The sequence below is a fragment of the Plectropomus leopardus genome, chromosome 8, assembly GCF_008729295.1.
Source record: "Plectropomus leopardus isolate mb chromosome 8, YSFRI_Pleo_2.0, whole genome shotgun sequence".
Taxonomy (NCBI): domain Eukaryota; kingdom Metazoa; phylum Chordata; class Actinopteri; order Perciformes; family Serranidae; genus Plectropomus; species Plectropomus leopardus.
In genome coordinates, this window is record NC_056470.1 from 4,741,040 (window position 1) to 4,761,775 (window position 20,736).

Genomic DNA, 20,736 nt, shown 5'->3' on the forward strand with positions numbered 1-20,736 from the left:
TGCCCTCATTTATGTCCAAGAGACATCCATGAAGTATATCAATGTTGTGCAACATACACCATGCCACAAAGAATACTCCTACTGCTTCTACCACTACTTTGAGGGCTGTATTGTGATGTTCCACCTGACTTATCCAAACATCTAAACCACATGCAGGTGCATCTTGCAAGCTGAGTAATCAGCCCTTTAAATAGCAGGAAACAGACTGCGCCTTTGACTTCAGACCAGCTTTTATTTGGTTAATGGTGCATTTGCTTTCTGGTGCCTCAATAGCTATAGCAATCTGCCAACAGTGTGCCTGATCACACCTCACTTTCACACCGACTCACCTAGGGGCGCACAGATGGGCGCAGGGAAGGATGTGGGCACTGGGTGTGAAAATGACAACTGTGCTGGTCTGACACATTGTTGAGATTCATGAGCTGTATGAACACCACTAGAGCCTCCTGTTAATATGTGACTGACTGAAGCTACTAGATAGAGTACAGCAGAAGACATTGTTATCTTACTAGCTTACTGACAAGTAATGTGGCTGAAAATTAGAGAAAATTAAGGCAACGATTTGATTTGTACCTGGTGGCAATTGGCACTGATGAAAGGCATTGCCCCTGAAGTAAAGGAGGAAAACTAACAAACAGTGATGGACAAGGAAAAGCATGTAGTTGATGTGCATCCTCCCAGAATGAATCAAAGACAAAGGACTGGATAATGACACTAAAAGTGTATGACATTCATCATATAATGAAACTAGATACTGGAGCACAAGCAAATGTGATATCATAGGCTTACGGATCAGTAAATCATGCCCAGACCTAAACTGAATGAAACAAAAAAGTAAGAGGATAATCTGGAGCAAAAATACAGTATGCACTTTAATTCATAGTGTTGCCAAAAGATTTTCAAGCTGTACTAGGTTTGTCTGCCTGTGAGAGACTGAATCTAATTTGAAGAGTGTATGTGGTTGAAAGTGAAGGAGATTATACAGATTATAATGAACTCATAAGAGAGTACAACGACCTGTTTCAGGGTCTTTGATGTGTATGCCACCAATGATTCATCCCTGCCGAAAAGTGCTGCTTGCTCTTCAGAAGCCACTGAAAGCTGAGTTGGACAAGATGAAAAGCTTAAAAGTGATTAAAAGGATTGATGAGCCAACAGAGTGGGTCACCTCCCTTGTCACTGTTGAAAACAGAGTGGGAAGCCCAGAGATGGCATGGATCCACATGATCTAAACAGAGCACTAAAGAGGGAACACTTTAAACTACCTAAAAAAGAAGAGATAATGTCACAGTTTGCAAAGCACGGTATTTCAGCAAGCTAGATGCATCATCAGGGTTCTGGCAACTAAACCTGGATGACACAAGCTCCAAAATGTGCACATTCAACAGCCCATTTGGCATGTAAGTGTATCATTCTTGTGATTTTTTGTCTTAATTGCCTGAGAATTCTAGGCCAAATTCAAGTTATGGCCAAAAAATGTTTTGTGAGGTCATAGTGACCTTGATCTTTGACCAACAAATTCCAGTCAGTTTTATTTTCAATCAAAGTAGACACAGAATGAGCAACAGAGTGAGATTGGAGTGCCAGCCAGCTGGTTGGACACTCCAGTAAATAGTCAACACCAGGATGTTTTGCCAGCCTGCAAACACTCACACTAGAGAAGCATCAGCTGTTGGTGTGAGTTGTGGCCTGTAATTCGGCAGTAAATCCACAGCCATGTGTGTCTGACTGTGGATGATCGAGCTGTAATCTGTATCTGTGATTGATGCAGTGGAGGCTGCTAGCATTTAGCTTTGTTTGTTTGCCACGCCAGCTGGCCGTCCTCCCTTCACATCTGTTCCATGCACAACATTTGACAGGCTGTTAGTAGGCTCTGCTGTATATAAACAGTCTGAACTTTTCTCTGACAGATACAAGTATAATATTAATGAGTTTAATCCTCCAGATAACATGTTGCAGATTCAGAAAGAATTCAGGCAAGACTTAAGTTTTTTTCCTACTTCTTCAGATTAAGTCAGAGTTTACAGTTAACCTGGCTACAAATTCCACTTGTCTCAAATTAGTTATTTGTGGTGTCAAAATGTGAGACAATTAATATAGAGATTTTGAGCTTATCAAATGATGATAAATGAGTGGTGCCTGTAAATCATCCTTTAAACCTGTGGAAAAACTCTGCTGGAGAAATACAAGTTTCTGAGTGAGTAGAAATTATTTGTAGTAAAAAAAAACAACAATGATTAAATTACATTTTTATATAACCTGTCACCTTGATTATAATTTCTGGGACCTGTATTAGCCTGACAGGATAATTTTAAATAGAAAAAAAAAACACCTTGACTAAAATGTCATGCATTTTCTTTGACTAAAACTAAACTGAAACTATGAACAATAAAAATGACTAAAATGTGACTAAAACTAATAAGCATTTTCATCTCAAGACTAAGACTAAATTTAAAATAGCTGCCAAAATTAATACTTTTCAAACCAGCTTTGATGGCATAATTTCAAAATGTTTATTAACCAGCAAGCAAGCAACTAAAAGTCGCCCTCTAATAAAAGATGTGTATTAGCATCACTGTGCAATCTGATTGTAGTGTTTGTTACATTTATCTGCTGAGGAAGGAAAGCTTTGTGCTTAAATATCAGTTGACACATAAGCAGGACCACAGACCGTATATGACGATAGACAACATGACAGCGCCGTGTAGCTTTTAAATCTTGATCAACCCCTGGTGTCTAACTGCAGTATAGGTCCTAAGGCCCACCCCTCCATGGTAGTGAATGGGGCATAGGCCAACCTAAAAACTCAAAGTACACACCAAATAAGTTTTTCCCAAAGACAATTTCTGTCACTGTAGGTAGTTCTAATCACCCTGATGTTCAATTTTTATACGTTTGGTTTTAGTAAGTTTTATACAAAATATGTAAAAGGGGGCTTTCCCACCATGAATGACAGCTGTGACAGCCAATCCATACGCTTGCATTCAATGGTGCTGCTAACGATTGGTTGGGCGGGTTTTTTGGTGGGAACTTCCCCACCGCAGATATCAGTGGCTCTCAATGACATGACCCTCGCAAGATGGCAACACCCATATCCTGGATATTTTTACCTCACTTCAGCATAGCGAATGGATGTATTATAGGGATGTCTGGATACAGCCATTTGGGTGGGACCTCATTCATTCCTATGAGAGCTGGTCATTGGCGCATGAAACAGAATAAGCTCTTTTTACAGGCTTAGACTTGTGTAAAATAGAGACAAAAATTGTCCTTTACATATATATTCACTTTAATCACTTTATATAAACTTTTGAGTTAGCTCATATAAACTTTTGTAAGAATCAGCCTGATTCTGACTTTTACTTTTATTTCTAACTGATGACTGTAGGTTGCAGTTGTATGGACAAAGTAGCAGACCGACTGAAACAATGTTGACCAGTTTACCTTATTGTAACCACTCGGCATTACTGTTATGAGATTAGGCAAAAGTAATAGTTTGGAAACTTTGCTATCCTTATATGAGGACATTACACTTTTTTTACTTGTCTATCACTGCACTATCAAATAGTGTCATTGCTGCAGTTAGTTAATCATAAAATTCTTGCTACATGTGTGAATTAGGAACAACTTCTACCCCATGAGAACGACCATGGCTTGCAGAGCTGGAAGACTGCTTTATCAAGCACTGGACCGAGTATTAGTTTAAACAAGGACATCACTCACTATACACAACAGTGGCTGACGTCTTTGACCACCATCATGACACATTTTATCTATATTGTGATAATATATTGCACATCAAATGATGTTAAAACTGCTCAGCTTTGTAAATCCAAAACCCCTGTATTGTACATATCTCAGTGTTTCCCATTATTAACCAAGACTATAGTGGGCCGCCATAGTCTATTTTGTCCCACCATAGTCTCAATGGAGCAGGACTGTTAATTGGGAGTGGTATTAAAATGTATACATTATTGGATTATTTATAGCGCAGTAGAAGCAGAGAGGACCAGCAGAACGTCAGGCGCAATAACAGTGAAACTAAACCGTTTGTTCTGCTGGGTCTAAAACTCTTTTTCCCTTAAGAAAAAATCTGCAAATATCTTCTCTCATTCATCAATCTGATCAGCTGTATCTGTATCTGTATCTGTATCTGTATCAAGAGATCAATTATCCACCTCATGGAGGTGTCTGGTGGCTCAGTGGATAGAGCAGGCACCCCATGTATAAAAGGCAATGTCCTTGCCACAACAGCTGTGGTTCAACCCTGGCTCACGGCCCTTTGCTGCATGTTGTCCCCTCTCTCTCCCCCTTTTACAATGTCACTCTGTCCTATCCAAAAAAAGGCCCAAAAAATAATCTTAAAAAAATATCCACCCCATGAGTGACATTCAGCTGTGAAGGAGATAAGAAGAACTTTGCCTACTGTACTGCATTCACGGACACACAAGAAACATCTGATATTGCTGTACCTTCACACCAAACACGAAACACACCAAACACGAAAAAATAAAAGCATTGCGAGTGGGCTGAATGAGTTTCTGTGTCTGGTATGATGACGTCTAACATTCACAATAAACACTGTCAGCAACTTGTTAGCAACTGCCTTTTTAAGATGCATAAAATCTTAAAACTTAAAAAAAAAGGAACTTTAGGGCTCATTACTTTACCACTTAATAGCTCTGTTCACTTGTTTCCAAACTTTCCTTCAGGTTCTTACTTGCTCTGTCACTGTACAGTCATGATGCTGACTGAAGCTCTGTGAGCAGTAATGTCGGGAGAATCTCAACTGACAGACTATTGCAACACAGCCTCATGCAAAATCCTGCAAAAATTTCATCTTGCGCAAACACACAAAATACTCATTTTTGTGTCCATTGCGTCGTGTCCTTCGCGTCCATCACGCCTATCACGCCACTCGGCTTGAATTTGCGTCTGTCCGCGTCTTTGCATTGACTTTAAATGTAAACACGCAATGCATTGCTCACACCACATACGGTGCGAACGCACATGGATAGAGTGAGACCATAGAATGGGAATCACAGCATCTGTGGAAAATATTGTACATGCTATATTATTTTTTAGAGTATTTTTCTCGATATATGTTTTTTTTATTATTTATGTTGTCAACTACTGCTGTATTTACCCTTCATTTGATATGGACCAACAACATTTGTGTTTATCTCATGTATCCTTGTAATAAATGGCAAAGCATGAAAGGCTTTTTGTGTTGACAATAACTGAAATGAAAGATTCCAACCTGTTGGAAAGACAAAGGAATCTCACTTGTAACATTGAGAATGGTTGAAATACTGCCCCCTATTCAGTTAGACTGGTTGCTGGTTATTAAACAACAAAACAACATTTAAAGTGTGAAATACTGTCCCCCATTCGGTAGGACTGGGTGGTTGGAAATTATAAATAGCTTCAAACAGGAGACGCAGAGGGATAACGAAAACGTCATAAGAAGACTGTGGATGACAAAGCAGCACCATATGACAAGTTGTAATGAGACTTGTTGGTTAGTCCCACATAATATGACATCAGTCGTTGTATGCTGATTGAAATAGATGCCTTCTATGTAAAGTTAACTGAGAACATTAAGCACTGTTACCTGGTAGGTTTCATGCAGTGTGCCCACCAGCAATGAGACCTCCTTCACCACAGCCAGGTCATGCTGCAGCTCCTCCAACTCTTGGTACAGTCTGGGAGCACCCAGAAATACTTTATCTGAAACAAAGGGAGTCGCAGTCAGCTTCAATATCATCCATACACCTTTATTTACTACGATATTAGCGATCATGTGTCAAAAAAATCTAATCTGATTTAATCTATTCAGAGATGGGATTGAACAGCATGGAACCCGCGGTAGCTGGGGAGAGCAAGAGTGAAACACTTTTACAAAGCTTGCGACAAATTTAAATTTTGGAAAACATTCATTCATTGTCCGTAACCACTTGTCCTTGCAAGGGTCGCTGGGGGGCTGGAGCCAATCCCAGCTGTCATCGAGCGGGTACACCCTGGATAGGTCGCCAGATTATCGAAGGGCTGACACATATAGACAGACAACCTTACACGCTTACAGTCACACCTAAGGGCAATTTAGAGTCACCAATCAACCTGACCTGCATGTCTTGAATGTGGAAGGAAGCCAGAGGCCCCTAAGAGAACCCATGCAATCACAGGCAGAACATGCAAACTCCGCACAGAAGGGCCCCCGCCCACAGACCAAACCCTATTCTAACCCGGGATCGAACCAGGGAACCACTTGCTGTGAGGCAACAGTGCTAACCACGACACCACCGCCCATTTTGGAAAACATTTTTACTTTTTATAAAATAAAATTACATAAGCAAAAAACTTTTACCAAGGACAAAACAAATTTACATTTTTGAAAATTGAAAAATTTACGAGATGTGAGACAAAATTTGAAACAAAAGTGTGAAATACTTAAACAAAACTGGAGACAAATTTACAAGTGGCAGAAAACTTTTACCAAGGAAAAAACAAATTTACAAAGGACAGAATTTAAGTGGAAAGGGAATGTACCAAATGATGGAAGTGACCCAGAATGGTTGAGTGAGCGGTCGTTTAGTTAGTTGCAGCGGAGTTTATGGTGAATGAATGATGTTTTGTCCATTGTGTGGAACCATGTAAACCAGGAAACACAGTTTTGCATTTTGTATGGACGGTCTCTGGAAGTTTTGAATGACACAAACAAGACAGAGGAAACTAATAAAATATTTAAATAAGGGCCAACAGGTGTTAACAATTAATGTGGCATGGCCACTGAAAAATGCCAACAAAGCAGGAAATACACATTTTTAATGTTTCACCGCACTATCTCATTCATGTGACAGTGTCTGTTGAAACATTATGACAGGAACCAATTGCTGGGCATCATGTTTTGGTCTCAACAACAATACATAAACATACCAGCTGATATGTTGGAGCTGTGGAGTCTAGCTGTGATGCCAGTGTCCCTGTTCTGCACACCGTCCTGTCCCACCTCCACCACCTGTGTCTGCAGCAGGGGGACACACCACTTCAGTGAGTACTTTGGACCAACAGGAACCAGGTTGCTGATGTCAGGGGGACCCCTGGTGGACAAATATATTTTCGGTATTCAGTACATGGCAGTTACACTGTGGAGGAGTACTATGTCTAAATCCAGCTGTCTAATTGGTCTGAAACACAAACACACACTAACTACCACTACCCATGACATCCCCTGAGTTTAGTGTAGCAGCCCAACAGAGTTGAAATCTGGTTGAGAACAAATTTACTGCACCAAGAGGGTTTTGGTAAAGAAACAGGAACGTGATTGGGCCCCACTCTGCCCCTATTGGATCAGGATCAAAGAGTGACAGGTAGAGAGAGAGGGGCTGCAAGGCAACTTGTGTGTGTTGTCCTCCATCTCCCTTGCAGCAGGAGAGATGTGCAAAACATGGATCGCCATGCACACTAGATGCAACAAGGGGGCAAAGCCCGCTCTGACACCTCTTAAATTATTGAAGTGCTGGTTATTGTGTTGTTTGTATATGTTTTGCATAGCTTCCAGTATATATGGGTATTTTAATTATTGTTATCTGTTTTAACTGTTGGTACTGTAAGCTGCTACAACACCAGAATTTCTCCATGGTTTATCTGGATTTTTGCCCTTTTCATGCATAATTCTGCAGACCTTTGAAATAAGTGGTGGGAGGAAACATGTCAGACCTTGTCAAAGCTTGTAATAAATGTTTTAATATTGAAAAAATATAATATACAACATTTCTGTAACATTAGAAATTCAGGTTTTTAATTAAGCTCAGGCCCAAAACTGCGTCCGTGGGATGGGCTCAGGTCAGGCTTGGACAGAAACTGTGCGGGTTTATTTAGGGCCTGGCCTGATTTTTTGGGCCCAATCAGTTCTCTAACACAGGGCTGGAGTTTAACTATCAGGAATCCAACACCAGAAGCATGTGGGATATATATATATATATATATGTGTGTGTGTGTGTGTGTGTGTGTGTGTGTGTGTGTGTGTATTTTTGATTTGACAATAAATAACCTTGATTTTTGAACAAGCAAACCAACTACATCATAAACAGGAGAGATTCTGGAGCTAAAACAGCAGCTTCAGGGGTTTGGAGGCACTTACTTCAGGATATTATTGACACAGATCAAAGCGTTGTTGAGAAGGAAGACCTTTCGCTGCTTTGACTTGAGAACTTGACCTTTATCACCATAAACAATTTCAGTCAGCAGTTCACAGTGAATCAGCTGCCTCTGTTCGGAGTTCAGCAGCTGGAAGCAAAAAGCAGGTAATTGATTAAAACAGAACCTTTCCTATACTCTCACTCACATATAGAAATTAGTAAATTAGCTCTACAGCCTGCAGGAATTAAAACTAGCAGGAATTTGCTAAATGGTAGTGTTGTTACAACAAAACTACAGTTCATACTTCATGAACTACAAACTGACAAAATGACAAGATAACATAAAGACAAAGGCTAGCTCACAAATGTAATTGCCTGTGTTTTGACTGGTTTGGATGTCAGAAGCTTTAAAGGGAATTGTTTCCATGGCTTTTGGTCCCCCACAGAGTATAAATGGGCCCTGATACACTAAGCCATCAGTGTTGGGCCTTCTCACAATGTCTGTGACTCATGGTTTAGAGGTGTGTCCATCACTGTTGATACTAGCCATCCATCATGTAAAGGCTACACAATAAGAGAAACAGAAGTGAGGAAAGCAAACAAACTACTAAAGGCAAGATGATGTGAAATAACAAACGTGTACTATGTATGTTTAGTTTAAAGTTTATAATGTCAAAGACCAATTTTCTGTCCTGTTCTCAAACCATAGCAAAATTAAGCCCTCTCTATGTCGCATGGAGGTCAGGTACTGTGCATGTGGAGTGGCAGACCGGGGTGGTGGTTCCCTTTTTCAAAAAAGGGAACTGGAGGGTGTGCTCCAATTATCGGGTATCACACAACTCAGCCTACTCAAGGGTGCTGGAAAGGAGGCTCTGACAGTTTGTCGAAGCTCAGATTCAGGAGGAACATTACAGATTCCGTCCTGGTCCAAAACAGTGGATTAGCTCTTTACCCTTGCAAGGCTGCTGGAGGGGGCGTGGGAGTTTGCTCATCCGGTCTACATGTCTTATGACTACATTCTTGGGGAGTCCTGTGGGGGGTACTATGGGAATACAGGGTGCCAGAGTTGCTTCTGCCAGCCATCTGGTCCTTGTATAACCAAAGTGAGAGCTGTGTCTGCATACTCGGCGTAAAGTCAAACATGTTCCCAGATGTTGTTGGCAGGGTTGTCCCTCGTCTCTGATCCTGTTTGGGATATTCACGGACAGTATCTCGAGGCACATCTGGCGGGAGGAAGGAGTCCGATTTAGGGACCTCAGAATTATATCTCTGCTTTTTGCAGATGATGTGCTTCTGTTGGCTTTATCACACAGTGACCTCCAGCATGCACTGGAACTGTGAAGCAGTCAGGATGAGAGTCAGCACCTCCAAATCTGAGGCCATTGGTTCTCTGCCATAAAACGGTGGATTGTCCCCTCTGAACATTGGCTCAACTTGCCCCAGGCCTTTCAGCTCAAATTACCCCATCCCAGCCACTTTAAAGAATTTGTGTCATGAAGCAGTTTAGAGGTGGCATCATGCAACAGTATAGTCTCATAGTGTAACTTACTGAAATACTGTTGTTATTCATAAAATGAATATATAAGTATCCACTGTTTTCTCCCTTTTATTACCCTGTAGTTACCCTGTATTTACAGAGTACTTACAGGGGTGCAGTCTGGATTATGTAGTATCAACTGTCCCCCCTTCTTAACCTATTGTTGCTCATTACTTACCCTGTAACTATATAGTATTTACCCTGTACATAGACAGCACTTACAGGGGTGTGGGCTGCATTATGGAGTATCAACTGTCCCCGCTTCCTTACTCTGTAGTTTTACAATATTTACCCACTACTTCCACATTTTCACAGGGGCACACGCTGGATAGAGTATCCACAGTTTTCTTTTCTTTCCCTGTACCTACATAGTACTTACATGGGTGCGGGCTGGATTATGGAGTGTCCACTGTATCCCTTCTTACCCTACACAGTATCTACTTTGTACTTACAAAAGACTTATCCTGAGGAGTATTCTTGAATCTCAAGAATCTTGGTGTGTTGTGTAACTGGCCTAGGGGTCATCAGAGTACTTAAAAATATTAGGACAAGTTTCTAGATTTGTAGAAGGGGGTTGAAAGAGAGTGACAGTCACAATAAGCAACTGGAGTCACAGGGTGCTTTTCACTTTAAAGTATATTAGAATGCAGGCACAAAACAAAAATCAAAGGGCCCCTCTTTAACCAAGAAAATAAACAAAAACATAGATGTTCTCTCTCAAACCAGTATTCTGCTATCAATAAAGCGATGGATACCCTATTAAAGGTGGATGTGAGTACTGTTATGGTTTGGGGGTTTCTGTTTTACTGTGGACTTTGATTTCGGGTTTCCTAATTTTCCCTGTCTCTCTGTGTGTCTCTGTGTCTTTTTTAAGGACCTAGGATCTAACTTTATTTTTCTTAGTTTTTTCCTTTTTTTCCTTCTTGTCCCAAGCTCCAACACATTCAAGGAGGTTTCCTACATCAATTAAATCATTGGGAGGATAATCTTTGACAGTTTTGCATCTGGATTATCTACTTTCTCTTCAGAAGAAACTAACATGTATTGACAGAGAGCCATGGCAAGGGGTGACTCCGACCAGCGGGAGCTGCAGTATGAACAGACCCTGTGTAACAAGAATCTGTTAAATCCTGTAAAATCAACAACAGGCACATCATGTCAGACCTGTTGGAAATATCTACAGGAAATCACTGTGCTACAGCCACACTTTAAGCAGGAAGAGGACCTCATGAGACACTCCCAATAACATCCAATGGTAAGATAGCTAGGTACAACAAATACTTTAAACCTGGATGACACAGTGTCTTTCCCGAAACTTGCTAGAATGGGAACCGAACAGACTGATATCACTGCTGCCTGACATACACTGCTCCACCTGCCTTCCCTGTGGATTTTCCTTCATCACCACCCCAACCTTCAACCTCAGCCCTGGACCTCATTATCACCCCAACCCTTGCCTCAGACCCCATCACGACCCCCACCCCAGCCCTGGATCCCCCACCTGTATCCTCACTCTCCTCTGATTCCTTGACATCCCTTCCCTCCCCTGTCTCACCTCTCAGGTTCAAAAGCCAGATGGAGGACTTGGTTAAATCTGGGTTTAAAATGATCTCACGCGCTCCCACTATGGCCAGATCTCAGGCACTACCATCACCCATACAACACCCACAAACACCCATTCAGTTTACCAGCCCCTAAAAGCCCCCCCAGGTACCCTGCCCCTCCCTCCTCAACCCCCCTGCAGAAGGCCACCTAGGCCTGTACCTAGACTACTGGCTTCTAAGGCCTTAAGCAGCACAAGGTCATCTGATATCACTGTGTGCAGCCACTAGGACACCCTGGGCCTCTGCTGTTCCAGAACTGTTCCTCATTATCTGTCATTTAGCAATCTGAGGCCCAGGGAGAGAATAAACACCCTGAGTACAATCGCTCCAGTCTCAAGGGCAAAGAATAGATAAGAAGGTGACAGTAAGATCCTTTAATCCTAAACATCTGATTCAAATTCCCTGTCAGCAGAGTATCTCAGGCCCTGCTCCAACAAACTTGAAACTAGCTGTACTTAACATCAGATCCTTGGGAAATAAATCACTTGTAATCAGTGATTTTCTAACCTCTTATATGCTTGATTTTATGTTTTTAACTGAGATTTAGTTGGACCACAGAAATGGAAATGCTGCTCTCATTGAATCCACCCTAACAAATTTTAGATTTGAGTTTGAAGCACGACAGAACAAAAAAAGGTGGTAGTGTCTGTGCCCTTTTCTGGGACAGATTTCTTTGTAGGAAGCTTGCATTTGGTGAGTTTTTATCTTTTGAATATATGTCATTTAAAATTAATGTGAAATTCTCTTCATGTATCTTAATACAGTTATTTACAGGCCACCACCAAAATACTCTCAGAATTTTCAGTGTAGTCATCACAGGTGATTTTAATATACACGTGGATAATGTCTGTGAGAGAAATGCCACACAACTTTCTGCAATACTTGAATCATTTGATCTTTGTCAGCATGTTACAGAGCCGAGCCACAATAGAGGACACACTAGTGAGGTCATCACTAAAGGTGTTAATATTTTAAATGTCACTGTGCTGGATATTGCGCTGTCAGACCATTTCTGTGTAATTTTTGATCTTTCAATAACTCCTAAAACTGTCCACGGATCAACAAATGTTGCAAAAAGATACTTCAGTTAGAATACCACAACACTTTTCATGGAAACCATCCAATTTGAAACTGACACAATTTCAAACCATGTTGATGATCTCTTGAACTCCTGCACTTCTGAAATTGCAAATGTAATTGACGCCATTGCTCCCGTTAAGGTGAAATTAATAAGTAAAAAGTAAAAGGCGCCATGGAATGGTCCATGAAAGGGAGTGCCAGAAAGCAGAACAAAAATGGCGTAAGTCAGAGCTTCACGTTCATTTTGAAATCTATAAAGAAAACATACACACTTATAATTTGACCTTGAGAAGTGCAAGGCAGTCATATTTTTCTAAAATCATCAACAGAAACAGTAACAGTTAACATGTGTTATTTGCTACAGAGTTAATGGACAGATTAACTAACCATCCTGTTCCAGAATCTCCAGAACTAGTTTCCATGTGTGCAGACATTTTTAATAGCAAGGTTTGCATCCATCCTGTCCGCCTTTCAGTTTCCCCTTCTTGAATTATGAACACAGTTTATGGATGTAATGGATGTATACACCATTGCAGGCAGGGCTACATTTATTATATTAAGATGCTTAGTGGTGCATGAAGCCCATAAAGTTTGACTTCCGTGTGTCCAATCACCCAGATCTCCTGCTCTGCTTCCACATTGCAGACGCACTGGAGACTTCTCCCAACCAAGTATCTAACTTTTGCTGTAGCGTATTTCATTATGCAGCTCCTTCTGAATGTTACTGATCAAACAGATCAAATTCTGATAGTGAAATTAGTCATTTCAAGGGGGTTGAGGTACTCACCAGAAGTTATAATATATATGGCTTGCTACTGCCTTCTTTGCCGCTTTGCTATTTCCTTTCATGCAAAGGGAGAATGTACATGCTAAAAGGCCGTTAGCTGTAGTCTTTGTGGTCTATTCAAGTGCAACTTTTTGGCTGAGACACAGGCACATGAGGTAACGTAAAGTCAGACTCCATTGCCACTACTTCTTTGTTGTAGGTTTATTGTGTCTAGATATAATGAATATCAGCCAGATCAATATGAAATATAATTTTGATATAAGCTGATGTTTGAGTATTGTGGTAACCTTCTCTCATCTATCCTGTAGATGACCAAATTTAATAGACTGTAATTGTCATTACATTTACTGGACAGTTTCATGCTTTCCTGATGATGCAACCTTTTACTTTGGGGACATTCCAGGTACTTTCTAACACCAAGATGACGATATGGTGAACAGTACAGAGAATAGTGGTCTTACATTTTAAGTATTATAGTACTATTATAATCTCATTTCATAAAATATTAGCCAATATTTTTCATGAATAGCTCATGTTAGCCAATAGTTATTAGTGCGTTATAATGCATCATCTGTCACCTTGTTGAAGTTGCGGTCCCCCATACTGTGTGCTAACTGCTGGATCTCAGCCTCCTGATCAGCTAGATGCTTCTGCTCTTTGAGTTTCTCCGCCAGAGTCTCAAGCTCAGTGAGAGCCAGCTGCAGGGGCAGCCGGTCAGCGTGGACTTTTGGAGTGTTCTTCAACATGTCCTGATACAATACAGAAACAACAAAAACAGCCGCAATATGGCGTGTTACCTCAGCTGAGGTGATGAACATGACAATACACAGAAGATGCAACCATGCAACAGAAAAGAAAGCAAACATTCCACTTGGCCGCACAGGTGATTGTCAGTAAGCACTCTGTGTCAACACAATTTCATTTTATGTTATGGAAACATTGGTGTTTTCCAACCTGTATCTTGTTTGTTGTTTTTGTATCCAAGTTACTAACTAAACCAAAAAATTTTGGAACTGGTCCAGTGAGAGAGACCTCTGCAGCCACAGCAGCAAAAAAGGCTGCAATGTATTCCATAGGGGCAATTGAGCACCATCTGTTTTTGCCACTGATAGATCATTACTACAAATGTCCAAAAAAATTATGGAAAGGAACCATAAGTAAAACATTTTTCCTCACCATTTTTTTGGTTTGATTGTTATTGTGAACAAGTCTAGCTCAGGAAGAAGTGACATTATACATATATATATATGTAGCAGCATAGAGGTGTTTATCTGCTGTCATTTGGCGCTGCTGGTAATGAGCGCAGCTGGTGGCCGTGATGAGGTGGGCTGGTATAAAAGCGGCACTCCTCCCACCAGTTCTTCCTTTTGCGCCTCTCTCTGTCATCACTGGCGCGTCACTTCCGTGCCGGAGGTCACTCGGCCGACAGGTATGGCTGCACGCTGCTTCATCTCGCAGGTTGTTTGTGTCTGTTTGTGTGCTTATGGCATTAGTGTTGTGTTGTAGGGCGATTGCCTGTGCGCTGCTCCGTGCCCCGTGTAGGTGCTGCTGCATTTGTTGGCCGTGGTACGTGTCCTCTCTCTCTCTGCGGTATGGTTGATGCTACTAAATTGGCTAATGCTAGTGTGGTCACAGGTAAATGCTGGTCGCTGCCCGGAGTCCTCTCTCTCCCTCCCTCCTCTCGTGTGTGTCTGTGTGTGTGCCGGCTGTGACCAAAAAGGTATGTGTGTCTCGTAGCGCGCACCGCATCATGTTCAGTCATTTAGCCATGCTAATAGTATTTTTCTTGGCTAGGTGTTAATGTAACCAGCTGATCGGGGCCGCTGCTGTTTTTTTTGTTTTGTTTTGTTTTCTTTGTCTCCGCTGCTGCTCGTCTCCACCGCCTCTGCTTGGCCCTGCTGCTGCTTGGCTTCCACTGCACGGCGTAAAGGCTTAATTGCTTGTTCAAACGTCCTGTGTGTGACGGCTGCTTGGCCGCACGCCACGGGCGTATTATGTTTTAATTTCTTATTATTTGTCATTACTACATATCTAACAAAATATACATGAATAATACAAAGTTTTGAGAAAAATGTTATATCATAATCGGGGGGGGGGGGTTGAACAGATAAGAAGTAATGTACAACCCGTTCGCACTTTAAAGGTTGAAGCAGACTGCTGCATGTTCATACTAGTATGATTTTCAAGCAACTACTAGGAAAAAAAACGACTTACTTTTGCCTTTTCTGCTGAACACAGTTATATTTCAACAAATCAAATCTGTTATATGATATTTTTCCAATTCCATTTTAAATTTTACTTGTACCTACCCTATTAAATTAAGTCCCACATAATCCTATTAAAAAAGTTGCTGTGACAACGGCAGTGCATGTAGATGTAACAGTCTATAGCTCCTCAAATCCTTGCTATGTCTTTTAACTATTTTTTGCTACATCTTTCTATTTTTTCGACTTCATAGCCTCTTCTTATGAAGCACAATTTTTGTACGATAGAGAAGCACTTAGCAACATTGGGAAAAGTTATATGGGGTTTGGACTGAATGCAGCAGACCGCAAGTGGATCCCCACAAAAGGCATGCGCAGAGGGGGGAACAAAACCAAAAAATGCTGAACGAAGAGAAGGAGGAGAGCCAGCATCAGGGCAATGCTGACCTGACTTGGACCAAGAGCTGTTCCTCTACCAAGCCTTCTTCTGGCTAATGTCCAGTCACAGGAGAAAAAAGTGGATGAGATGCTCACTCAGCAACGGGAAATCAGAGACTACTCTGCGCACATCCCAAATCAAGCTATTGCACTTTAATGGGGGCCATAAGGACACAAGAATCTGATGCAAATTCAAAAAATGCACTGCAGGAATTGAATGATGCCACCAGCAGCAACATGCCCAAGCAACCACATGGAATCTCCAGAGTAGCTGCTGCTTTTAATCAACTTGTCCTTCAACTCCAAAGATGTAGCAGGATCAAGGACAAATGTAATTTTGTGTTTTAAACCTTCTAAGTTTCAATGAAAATTAAATCAGATCCTACATTTGTAAATATGTTAAACTCACCGTAACAAATTTAAGTGGACTCAACCTTTGTAATTAAGTAACAATAACAACATAATTACATTTAATAGGCTCTGCAAAATTGTTTTCTTGCTAACTGACAGCATTTTAATAAGGTGGAAATTCTTTCCATGATTTCATAACGTTCACCCAACAAATTATTTCTTTTGAGTGCACGTTGGAGTCTCCACATCCAGGGGTGTGTGGACTCATGCACTCCGTTTGTGGGCCCTGGCTATCCTCTTTCCTTCAGCCTGCCCTTTCTGACCTAGGCTATGCTCTGCTCCTCTGCCAGAGCACCATAGTGAGAGTGGGATGTTGGCGGGGTTGGCGCCCACGGCCTTCTGTCAGCTTTCCTCTCGTGTCCACACAACCCTAAAAGCTGTGGACTTTTGTCTGTATTTTCAGGGATTTCGTAGCACAGCCTGGTGTTACCAAAAGTTTTTCAGAGATCATGGCTGCATATTTAGCTTTTTTTTGACAATGTGAATAGGTCAGCAAGATTTAAGATCGACATTTCTCTTTACACAAGACTTGGTTACACACACACTAACAAACAGACAAGATCAGCAAAAGTTAAAGAAAAAACATTGGATTTCTCTGTAGGGATCCTTTCCATAATGTTGTCAAACACTTAAAATAACAATTTGATCCTCTCAGTGGCAAAAAACAAGCACTTTTAGTGGACTTAATCTGACAGTGCACAATTGCCTTTAGAGATCACATTGCAGCCTGTTTTGCAGCTGCAACCTCTCACAACACTGGACCATTTTCAAAAATTGCTGTTCTAATCAGTCACCTAGACACAAAACATGGGAAAATGGGCCCAGATTAAAAAAATATTTTTGTCCTGTTGATGTTTGGCTGGTTTAATTAAGGACCTACATGATGTGGAAATACAGTAATTACAAGGGGTTAAGTTGTGGATATATGTCATTTTTACAGTGAAGAATGGTTGCATTTCAAACTGATCCTAATGGTCAATATTACAGGTAGGTTATCAAAAACCACTGTTTCACATGCTATTTATTAGGATGACCATTAAACTTCACATAAAAAACAGCGAGGGACATGCTAATATGTGATTTGTGTCAGTCACTCACCTGCAACAGCAGAATGAACTGTGGAAAGCGTTGGATAGGCTTGACCATCAGGCCGTACAGAGTGATCCTGTCTGGACTGGACGCCTGCTTCTTCTAAGAGATGTATTGATATAAAATTTTCATCATCATGATTATCATGACCAAAATTATCACAATAATCGATATTATCACAATATTGTAGAAATGTGTTGGAAAATGATTGCAAAGTACTGATACACACACTGAAATCATTTCACCCAGTCTTGTATTAAACACAAACATAATAAACAGCATGCTGCTGCACTTTGTGTAAACATAAAAATAATAAGTTATGTAAAAAACAACAACATGAAACAAAATGAACAACTTTGGTACTATGTGGCCATAAGAAGAAGGGGCTGCATGTTCAACTTTGCTGTGTCTGTAGGAGACTGTTGTTGCTAACTTTGGTTGACTATTTACAGTCTGACAGTGTCCGAAATTAACTTTCTGACTCACTGACCAATTTGGCTAGTAGAAAAAAAAATCTACCTTCCAAGCATATTTTTTACCAGCCAAAATAATAAATCCCCTTTTGTGTTTCACATATACATTTGTTTCAGTACATTTAATTGAGAAAGTAATTTATGTTACTGTAACTAAGAGAAAAGGCTAGAGTAAAATCTGAAGTAAATGTATTAAATATACTGAAAAAACTAATTACCACAGCCTCAAATGTAAATGAGTTCCCACTGGTGAGCTGTGATGCAATGTGTCAGGACTTTTATTGTGAAAGGTAAGAACAGAAGAAGTGGAGCTATTGCACAGTTGCTGTCAGTGTGAGTGGCGAAGTTTGCCTTGCTGGTTAGAGCTACGGGGCCTCCCTCTGAATGTCTTATAATCTGTAATAATGAAATCATTATGCACACAGCATTAGCTACTAGGAGATTGGCAGCTGGTGATAGTCAAGCTGATGTCTCGTCTGGTAAACAGTGCCACATAACTAGTAGCTCTAGAGACGGTCAAGTTTTCATCGCATTTCACAGGTGTGTGAGTGTGACAGAGACAGCACAGGAGCAGAGAGCAGCAGAGCAGTGTGCCCCTAAATGACACCAAAACACAGAAGAGACTCTCAGCAACAGAAAATAGTAATACATTACTATTTTGGCACAAACATCATCCGCAAGTGTGTCGGGTAAATTATTTACTCGCATTTGGGGTTTGGTGTTGGGTGTTAATTTTGGACCCTGGACAGTATTTACCATGATTTCGAAGCATGGTAATCATACACGGTTATCGTGATAATTAAAATTTGAATGATAGTACTATCTGTCGTGAAATTTTACCATGATTGTCATGGTAACCGTTACAACCGTTATATACATACATATATATATAATATAAAATCAGGCCATTTCTAAGTTACAAGGATATTTTTACTGTTTTACTTGAATTTTCATTTAGTTAAATTCAGCTATTTATTATTTTGCTTTCTTTTTTAAATGCATTTAAATATTTTTAGATAATGTATTGTTGTTTTTTTTTATTTTATTTTATTTATTTAGAATTTTGTGTATGAAAGGTGCTATACAAATACAGTGTATTATGGTATTATAGCTATTCAGGTTGGTTTAGCATCTGAATAAGTTGCATTAAGAAAAAAGTCACAGCTTTCCTGATCGTTTTATTAGATCTGCTCTGTTGTAAAGTGTCCGACTGTCTGTGTCTTTGGAAGGTTTAGACATGAGTTATAGAGCCTCTCTACATCTATGCAGTGATCGATATACAAATGCTATTTTTAACAGCAAATGAGAGAGCGAGAAAGCTGAGGAAATTATATAAACTTCATGAAGTAGTTACATTGATTTTATTCGTTTATTTGTGTCACACAGGTAGTTCCTATTTTGTGTCTACTCTGTATATTGTACCCTCAAGCACTTTTTGCTGTTTTTGCCTTAATAGTTGATATTATGTAACACTCAGTAATCAGAAAAAAAGAGACACTGAGCACAAAGTCCCATTCTGCAAAAGGCAATGCTACCTTGTTTTAAATTTATTAAGCTCAGTGTTTGTTTTCTTGTTAGACTGGTGTGTTGGTCAAAATAAAAGCATTGGGATGTGTTTCAGTGTTAAATAGCCATCTAGTGCAGACAGTGATTTAACAGTCAGCAACTCAAAAGAGCTGAATTATGGTGTGAATGGTTAAAAAAACAAAACAAACAAACAAAAAACAGCACCTTAAGAAAGTCCAGGAAAGCAGGTTTAGACATGCAGGCCTTCTTGATCAGGGCCATGGCGTTGGTGAAGTTATTGATGTAGTCACTGTACACGTTCAGCACCATGGACTTTGAAAACTGTGAATGAAAGAGTGTGACATTAGTGGTCACAACAAATGTTCTGCCTCTGCAGAAACTCACTGCCTAATGTCTTTTTTTCTCTGATGGTGCAGCCATAAAACACCTGAAGACTTGGGTTTGATTAGTACACTCAGTGTTAACATAATCAAAAAGCTGACAATGAATAGCCAGAGTGACAGAGTGGAACCCACAGAAAAAGAATGAATAAGAAAGGACTTTGAACTGTTTGCCATGGTCATTAGACTGGAACCAAAAAAATGGTAACTGTTGTTAGTTGTTATGAGGACTGCCTGTGTCATTGGGGCCTTAGAATGTGTCACATTCACTAGCTTAAGAACTATATTTTGGCCTGTTCCTACACCTATTTAAACCTTATTAAACAGAAAAATACAACTGTACGCCAAATAGTTTTTCTCTCCTTCACCGAACTGAGACCAATATTAGTTAAATTGTCTTGTTAACTCAATGTAAAGCACATTTCACACTTCAGAACCCTCAATTCAGTTAGATGTAAAACTACATTGTTTGGAAGCATTGTTTGGAGGCAGCAGAGGATACAAAAACCAGAGAAATACAGTAATATTTTCAAAGCAACAGATAGTCTATTTAAAAACGTAATGTTATCTCTCCACTGGTTTGGTTGTGACTGCAAAACTTGACATTAGTGAGTTTGATTATACAGAGTTTTAAATGGAAGTTTGTTTGCTACAATGGTTGCAATTGTAATGGTACACAAAAATTGATAAAAATGGTTGCTGCTGATGTCTGTTCTACTCTAATTCTATTTTTCATGGTGGAACAATAAAAGTGCTTTAACACTGCATAAAAGTGTTAGACATGCAACCGCACATTCACACACTGGTCGCCAAGCTGCCGTACAGGGTGCCATCTGCTAATCTTGCCCAAGGATACTTCCACATGTTGACTAGAGGGGCCGGGAATCCAACCAATTTTCATTAGAGGACAACCCGCACTGCCTCTGAGCCACAGCCGCCAAGTACAACAGTAAAACAAAGGCTTTTTGACTTATCACATAAATACTGTAATTTACTATCTGCTGTACTTTTGATTCAAAGTCATATGTTTACCCTGAAAGGAGTGCATTTAGTTAGCTCCAGAGA

The 20,736-nt window shown here is 40.3% G+C and overlaps 1 protein-coding gene across 1 annotated transcript in view; it reads right to left on the bottom strand.

Annotated features, from left to right (window-relative positions):
* Positions 1 to 20,535, bottom strand: part of LOC121947536 (rho guanine nucleotide exchange factor 10-like protein) — an 83,656-nt gene extending 63,121 nt beyond the window's left edge. The window contains exons 1-7 of the mRNA XM_042492618.1: positions 20,473 to 20,535; positions 19,496 to 19,612; positions 17,301 to 17,393; positions 13,728 to 13,898; positions 8,144 to 8,289; positions 6,937 to 7,100; positions 5,615 to 5,730 (exon numbers count right to left, since the gene is read on the bottom strand). Of these exons, the coding sequence (XP_042348552.1) occupies positions 5,615 to 5,730; positions 6,937 to 7,100; positions 8,144 to 8,289; positions 13,728 to 13,898; positions 17,301 to 17,393; positions 19,496 to 19,612; positions 20,473 to 20,535 (870 nt within the window). The remainder of the gene's footprint in view (positions 1 to 5,614; positions 5,731 to 6,936; positions 7,101 to 8,143; positions 8,290 to 13,727; positions 13,899 to 17,300; positions 17,394 to 19,495; positions 19,613 to 20,472) is intronic.
* Positions 20,536 to 20,736: the final 201 nt, after the last annotated feature.